Source organism: Salvelinus fontinalis, chromosome 29 (genome assembly GCF_029448725.1).
Source record: "Salvelinus fontinalis isolate EN_2023a chromosome 29, ASM2944872v1, whole genome shotgun sequence".
In the NCBI taxonomy this organism is placed as follows: domain Eukaryota; kingdom Metazoa; phylum Chordata; class Actinopteri; order Salmoniformes; family Salmonidae; genus Salvelinus; species Salvelinus fontinalis.
The window spans coordinates 24474821-24483058 of record NC_074693.1 but is presented as its reverse complement, the minus strand read 5'-3'; the positions used below and the strand labels follow the sequence as shown (position 1 = coordinate 24483058).

General features: G+C 45.3%; 1 protein-coding gene across 1 annotated transcript in view; it reads right to left on the bottom strand.

Moving 5' to 3' along the window:
• Positions 1 to 8238, bottom strand: part of LOC129827672 (dystrophin-related protein 2-like) — a gene marked incomplete in the record, with an annotated part of 139307 nt that overhangs the window by 19400 nt on the left and 111669 nt on the right. The window contains 4 exon segments of the mRNA XM_055888717.1: positions 91 to 217; positions 1992 to 2106; positions 2255 to 2421; positions 7051 to 7208. Coding sequence (XP_055744692.1) covers positions 91 to 217; positions 1992 to 2106; positions 2255 to 2421; positions 7051 to 7208 — 567 coding nt within the window.

Below are 8238 nucleotides of genomic sequence, written 5' to 3'. Positions count from 1 at the left end.
TGGCTATTTTTACAAGCTATTTTCCTGTCTTCTCGGTGCCAGTCTGTCTAGCCGTCTGTGTCTATAGGGGTATAACTCACGTGTCAGAGCTCTCGGCCTCCAGCACCGACTGGACAGGCAGGTAGCCCCGCTGAGGGTGCTTACTGAAGTACTGCTTCGACCGGAACTTGTTCTTCAGTGTCTTGGCAAAGTCCCGCATCTTCTCTCCTGAGGTGGTCTGACACATGGTTTACATGAAGGGACCGGGATGGAGGAGAGAAGAGGGTGATGAGGGGTGGGGGGGGAGGAGAGGAGAGGGGGGTGAGGGGTGGGGGTGGAGGAGAGGAGAGGGGGATGAGATGTGGGGGTGGAGGAGAGGAGAGGGGGATGAGGGGTGGGGGTGGAGGAGAGGAGAGGGGGATGAGGGGGGGTGGAGGAGAGGAGAGGGGGATGAGGGGTGGGGGTGGAGGAGAGGAGAGGGGGATGAGGGGGGGTGGAGGAGAGGGGGATGAGGAGAGGAGAGAGGGATGAGGGCGAAATGGAGGAGAAGGGGGTGGGGGATGGGGTATGGAGGAGAGGCGAGGTGGATGGGGGGATGGAGGAGAGGGGGATGGGGGAGGTTAGGGGCAGTGGGAGGACAGGAAGACAAAGTGAACCACTTTAGAATTCTCCATACTCCATACTGCACATACGCGTGCACGCAGGGACGCACACACACTTGTGCACACATGCACCCAGACCCACACCCACACCCACACCCACACCCACACACACACCCACACACAGACACACACAGACACACACAGACACACACAGACACACACAGACACACACAGACACACACAGACACACATAGACACACATAGACACACATAGACACACCCGCGCACACACACGCACCTTGTGTTGAACTAAACTTTGTGATAGTGCCCTGCGGCTAATCCAGTACTCTGTCTCCCTCGGACCTGACTACCCACATCCACTCCATCATACAACCTAGCAGTATAGAAGTCAAAGCCCAGGTGAAAAACTCCAGCTCAACTCCACTTCAAACTTCCCCTGGTTGACATACTGCCCTGGGAGAAATGATTTGGATGTCTCTCTGCCATATCTCCCAGCCTCCATTGACTGCAGCTGAAGTAGTGTGCTAGTGTGGCCTCCTCTTTGTGCACTCTCTTAAAGGGGCAATCTGCAATTGCTATATCCATTTTTGGACTGATAAATTAATTATATATGCCCATTGATTTGGAAGAATATCACTTATACATGCCTTATGGGCTTAGTTCAGCTGTCGTACCCTGTCAGAACTCACATTATAAACATGTCTTACTTCACTGTTTGTAAACAATGTAATTGTATGCAAACAATGTATAGCCTCAAAACATGGTTAAAGAGATAGTACACCCAAATTACTAAATTACATATTGGTTTCTTTACCCTGTAAGCAGTCAAGGTATGACAGCAATCAATGATTTGGTTTAGTCCCCTTGGCACTGTTTCCACATGCTAACGTACAAGCATTTGTGGCACGAATCCCATTCAAGACATGGGACCGATACAAACATTTTTCACGCATCATGTTCAAAACATTTATAAGTGACTTTGTTGAGGTTTACAATCAATTTGAGATACTTTCGTATGATTTGGACACGTGTGAAAAATGCTAATATCGGTCCCATGACTTGAATACTTACAGGGTAAGGAAACCAATGTGTCATTTTAAAACTACAATTTTGATATCACGGACGGTCAGTCCTTGCATCCATAGCTCTGTCTATGCATTTGAGAGTGGTTACATATCTCCAGCCACAACCCTCAGCTGTGGACCGAAACAGTGGAGGGGTGGCCACTTTGTTATTGTTTAAACTGCAGATTGCCTCTTTAAGAGAAAAGTGTAGGTTATAGTGCGGGCTGTGTCTGAAATGGCACCCTATTCCCTACATAGTGCACTACTTTTGACCTTTAATAGGGTGACATGCAGGAGGCAGCCTGGGTGCAGTACTCTTTCTTACTGGGGTATAGTACTCCATGATGGGGTATTGGAGCTGCTTCTTTCCCTTGGTGGTGCGTCCCGTGAGGAAGCACGTCTGGCAGATGTCCACGTTGAATTGTTTCAGACTGCGGTACCTGTCAGGACAGATCGGTAGAATGGATGATCATATCACAGTCAGTAACAGAGAAGCCACATTAATAGCTCTATCCTATGTGTGCGTGTGTGTATGTGTGTGTGTCACACATCCACCTTTCATCTCTGATAGAGGTACAATAGACCTGCCTGAATCCCTTGATGGGGCACTGTTTACAGATGTAACACTTGGCCTGGTGCTTGGCGGACTCGGCCACAGCCACACGCTGTAGAACAGCCAGCCACACTACAGACTGGGGCTCCAGGCTCATCCACTCCAGGAAATGAGATACCTCGATGGCTGGCTTCCCTGGGGCCTACGGGAGGAAGAACATAGGAAACATTTTACCTGAGTATCTTGTACTTGTTCTGTCTCCTGCTTGATTGTCTGTAAAATGCTACTATCCATTACAGTTATGCAGAACAATTGACCTACAGTACCACTTCATCAAACTACCTGCAGTTCCATATGGTACGTATTACTAGGCAATTACATATTCCATTAAAGTTCCCCTGGAAGAACTCTGTTAAAAGCACAAATACATAAACAGGAGGTTGATAGCGGCCAGAGAGAGGGGTGACATGCGTGAGGGCCGTGAGTATCTGTTGCTGTTCTAACGTTCCAAAGCAATTCCTGTGTTAGAGAGACTGCAGATAAACGGGATCACAGGAAGTCAGGTGAATAAAGTACAGCCTCACCAAGCGCAGAAAATCCATAATGTGCTAAATTCTCATTAAGTGTGCATCAGAGATGCATTAAAAGGTTGATTTCCCTGGAGCCTCGTCTCGGCTATGCCAAAGCAGGGTAATTAACGTATGTGTGTGTGCGTGCGTGTTATGGCTGCTGGAGTGCTGGAGTGGATGCTGGAGTCTCCAGGGGAACGAGGCTCCTCGGCTCTCTGCTCTTTTCTCTGCCCTGCTCTCCTTAACTCTCCTCTCCTCTCCTCAACTCTCTCCTCAACTCTCTACTCTCCTCTCCTCAACTCTCCTCTCCTTAACTCCTCTCCTCTCCTCAACTCTCTCCTCTCCTCAACTCTCTCCTCTCCTCTCTACTCTCCTCAACTCTCTTCAACTCTCTTCAACTCTCCTCTCCTCTACATGGGACTATCCTAGCTAGTAGAACTGGACCCACTGACTGTCTACAGTATCAATAACTAATAGAACTGGACCCACTGACTGTCTACAGTATCAATAACTAATAGAACTGGACCCACTGACTGTCTACAGTATCAATAACTAATAGAACTGGACCCACTGACTGTCTACAGTATCAATAACTAATAGAACTGGACCCACTGACTGTCTACAGTATCAATAACTAATAGAACTGGACCCACTGACTGTCTACAGTATCAATAACTAATAGAACTGGACCCACTGACTGTCTACAGTATCAATAACTAGTACAACTGGACCCACTGACTGTCTACAGTATCAATAACTAGTAGAACTGGACCCACTGACTGTCTACAGTATCAATAACTAATAGAACTGGACCCACTGACTGTCTACAGTATCAATAACTAGTAGAACTGGACCCACTGACTGTCTACAGTATCAATAACTAATAGAACTGGACCCACTGACTGTCTACAGCAGGGGTGTCAAACTCAAATACCCAGTGGGCCAAAATGTAAACCTGAACAAAGTCGCGGGCCAACATTAAACAAATGAACCTTTTAATATGGACCCAAACAAGTTTTTCTTTAACATTGAATATGGAACAAGCATCGCTTATTACCATACAATATATAATTTAATAGTGGAGGCATGCAAAATCGAATTTCAAATGAAAAAACACATCAATGGCATTCATTTATTAAATAAATAAAATTTAAATAAAAATCGTATGCCTCTTTTCTATTTGCAGCCTTCTGATTTAAATACCAAAATACACTTTTTCCACTGGCTAATAATTTTACAAATAAAATGATAATAAATCAATCAACCATTCAAGCCCATGCCTTGTAGCAAGAAAAAGTGCACAAAGAAAACGTTAATTATTGCACACTGATCTAATCTGATGTGCCAAAGCCAGATACCTGAAATCCTCAGTATCGAGCGAAGGTGTTCATCAGTCAGACGTCTCCTGTGAGTTGTTTTGGTCATCTTCATCGAGGAGAAAAGTTGCTGGCATAGATAAGTGCTGCCGAACATGGAGAGCATCTGAGCAGCTTGGGTGCGGAGCTGAGGCATTGTGTCAGGGATGAACCGTGGAAACTGTGCGGCGCCCACAGCATCATACTTTGACTTCAGCGTGTCGTTGCACTGGAGTTCAATCAGCTCCATTTGGATGTTGGTTGGTGCATTTTCCACATCAATTGCGAAGGGATTAATAAACAGTTCAAACCTACATTTCTGGACATCGAAGTCGGCAAATCGCCGGCTAAACTCAGCGGCGAGAACACTGAGTTTTTCAGCAAACTGTGCGCATGGGAACACGGCGGTAAGATTCATCATGCACTTTTTCACGAACTCTCCCTCATTAAAGGGCCGGTCTGATTTTGCGATCTCTGCTGCCACTATATAACTAGCCTTTACAGCAGCCTCACTTTGTGATGTGGCTTTTTTGAACATATTCTGTTGTGAAACCAAACTTCTTTTCATCTCCTCTACTTTCTGGCTCCTTTGAGTCATGTCCAGGTCCTTGTATTTGTCATGGTGTTTCGTTTCATAGTGTCGTCTAATGTTGTAATCCTTACTTACAGCCACGTTGACTCCACAAACAAGACAAACAGGTTTGTCTTTTACATAAACAGATATTCTGCCTCCCACTTGTCCAGAAAGCTCCTGTTTTCTGCCTTTCTTTTCGCCATTTTTGGGAAGGGATAGCGCGCTGACAGTTGTGGCGTCTATGTTGCTATGACTACTGTCACAGAGGAGAGGGCGTTTCTGGGTCCTGTCCTGATTGGCGCGCGAAAACAACAGCAGAGCATTATGGGATTCGTAGTATTAGCGGTGAATGCGCTGTATAATACCGGCGGGCCAGCTCTAGTAGTAATTTGGTATTGTCTCGCGGGCCAAATATAATTACCCCGCGGGCCAAATTTGGCCAGAGTTTGACACCCATGGTCTACAGTATCAATAACTAGTACAACTGGTCCCACTGACTGTCTACAGTATCAATAACAAATAGAACTGGACCCACTGACTGTACAGTATCAATAACTAATAGAACTGGACTCACTGACTGTCTACAGTATCAATAACTAATAGAACTGGACCCACTGACTGTCTACAGTATCAATAACTAATAGAACTGGACCCACTGACTGTTTACAGTATCAATAACTAATAGAACTGGACCCACTGACTGTCTACAGTATCAATAACTAATAGAACTGGACCCACTGACTGTCTACAGTATCAATAACTAATAGAACTGGACCCACTGACTGTCTACAGTATCAATAACTAATAGAACTGGACCCACTGACTGTCTACAGTATCAATAACTAATAGAACTGGACCCACTGACTACATAAAGCAACAATAACCAAAACACACACAACGTACACTCTCCATGGCCTCATAAAGTACAACAGATTTCTCTCTATATACATACAGCCCACGGAGGGCCACAGCACAGAATGTCTACTGCAGTGTAACTTCCTCCCTCTGATCCTGCCATCCTCTATGGAGAGCCAAACCCATCTGCCCCTCTGTCATGAATGACTCCCCTATACCTCTACGCTACACCCTACAACCTACACCCTACACCCACAGAACGTGCTAGCGCGTGTCATCCCCTCACTTTGACTTTATTGCCATGCCAACGTGATAAATTGTTTATCTGGGCACTTCTGATTGGAACTACACTGATAATAAAATCTGCTCATAAAAGACATGACATACAGCAAATAGAGTTGACAAACAGGGTTTTAATCCCCTGTGGCTGATATCAGGAGCATGGACGGGAATCGAGCGACATTTAATTACGGGTCGGCTGTAAAAAAGGGAAGATTTTTTAGAAAGGTTTTAAAAAGCCACCGCCCAAAAACCTAGTACCTACTCGTCCCAACTCTACCATTAAAGGGACTGCTTTAAAAATACATTTCTCTACTGAGCTAAATGCCATGAGACGGGATTTCAAAAAAGCTGATCCCCCATGTATAAGAGTGGAAATGACAATGCCCTAGGTTCTTCCATGTCTCCATCTGCAACACTTTGAAATGATGTTATGCCCATAGATTCCATATGGTTCCCCTAACAGTATGTTAAACCAGATTGGTTTCACAAAACAAATTTAAAAATGTCCACAGACCACATTGGTTCACACAGGATTTCACTCAGAAAGAGCAATTTTATCAGTAACACCTATGATCAATGACCCCAACATAGTGTATTGTAAGCACATTTATGATGCTTAAAGGCCCAGTGGCGTCAAAAACTAGACTTGACTGTGTTTTATATATATTTCCATATATACTGTGGAAAGTCAGTTAAGAACAAATTCTTATTTACAATGACGGCCTACCCCGGCCAAACCCCAACCCGGACGATGCTGGGCCAAATCTGCGCCGCTCGAAGGGACTCCCAATCACGGCCGGTTGTGATACGGCTTGGAATCGTACCAGGGTCTGTGGTGACACATCTAGCACTGAGATGCAGTGCCTTAGACCGCTGCGCCACTCGGGAGCCCAAAATACTGTGAAATGTTGAAAATTATGATAATGCCTTTTTAAGATCTGTTTGAAAAGACTGCCTGATATTTCAGCCTGTTTTGGTGGGATGGAGTTTTGGCCTGCCTGGTGACATCACCAAAAAAAAGAGAATTTCAAACCTCTCTGCCAATAACAGCTCACTCAGACCACTCCCAGACAGTCCTAGCAAAATTCTTGCTTGAGAAATTGTGTGGTGTCTGCGTGCGTCTATGTATGTGTTTGTGGCCTGCGCGCGTCTGTCTGTGTGTGTGTCTGTCTGTGTGTGTGTGTAGGTGATCTCACCATACGGAAGCAGCTGCGTACACTGGGCTCCACATTGCTCCCCCCGAAGGCGGCCACCTCTCCCAGCTGTCGGGGGATCTGGATGGCTTCATAGAGCAGCATAGTGAGGTAACGCTGGTCTGTCAGACCCCCTGGACCAGACACCTGCCTGAACAGGTCTGACAAAACATACAGGGTTAATAAATATGTGTGTGTGTGTGTGTGTGTGTGTGTGTGTGTGTGTGTGTGTGTGTGTGTGTGTGTGTGTGTGTGTGTGTGTGTGTGTGTGTGTGTGTGTGTGTGTGTGTGTGTGTGTGGGTGGGTGTGTGTGGGTGGGTGTGTGTGGGTGGGTGTGTGTGTGAGACTCTATGTTCACCCATGTGTAATGTGTAGTATCTAAGCCTGTGTGTAATGTGTAGCATCTAAGCCTGTGTGTAATGTGTAGTATCTAAGCCTGTGTGTAATGTGTAGTATCTAAGCCTGTGTGTAATGTGTAGTATCTAAGCCTGTGTGTAATGTGTAGTATCTAAGCCTGTGTGTAATGTGTAGTATCTAAGCCTGTGTGTAATGTGTAGTATCTAAGCCTGTGTGAAATGTGTAGTATCTAAGCCTGTGTGTAATGCGTAGTATCTAAGCCTGTGTGTAATGTGTAGTATCTAAGCCTGTGTGTAATGTGTAGTATCTAAGCCTGTGTGTAATGTGTAGTATCTAAGCCTGTGTGTAATGTGTAGTATCTAAGCCTGTGTGTAATGTGTAGTATCTAAGCCTGTGTGTAATATCTAAGCCTGTGTGTAATGTGTAGTATCTAAGCATGTGTGTAATGTGTAGTATCTAAGCCTGTGTGTAATGTGTAGTATCTAAGCCTGTGTGTAATGTGTAGTATCTAAGCCTGTGTGTAATGTGTAGTATCTAAGCCTGTGTGTAATGTGTAGTATCTAAGCCTGTGTGTAATGTGTAGTATCTAAGCCTGTGTGTAATGTGTAGTATCTAAGCCTGTGTGTAAAGTGTAGTATCTAAGCCTGTGTGTAATGTGTAGTATCTAAGCCTGTGTGTGTATACAATATGTCTGCTTGTGTGAACGAGAGTATATTTAAGCAATAAGGCACGAGGAGGGGGTGATATATGGCCAATATACCATGGCTAAGGGCTGTTCTTGAGCACACACAACGCGGAGTGCCTGGATACAGCCCTTAGCCATGGTATATTGGC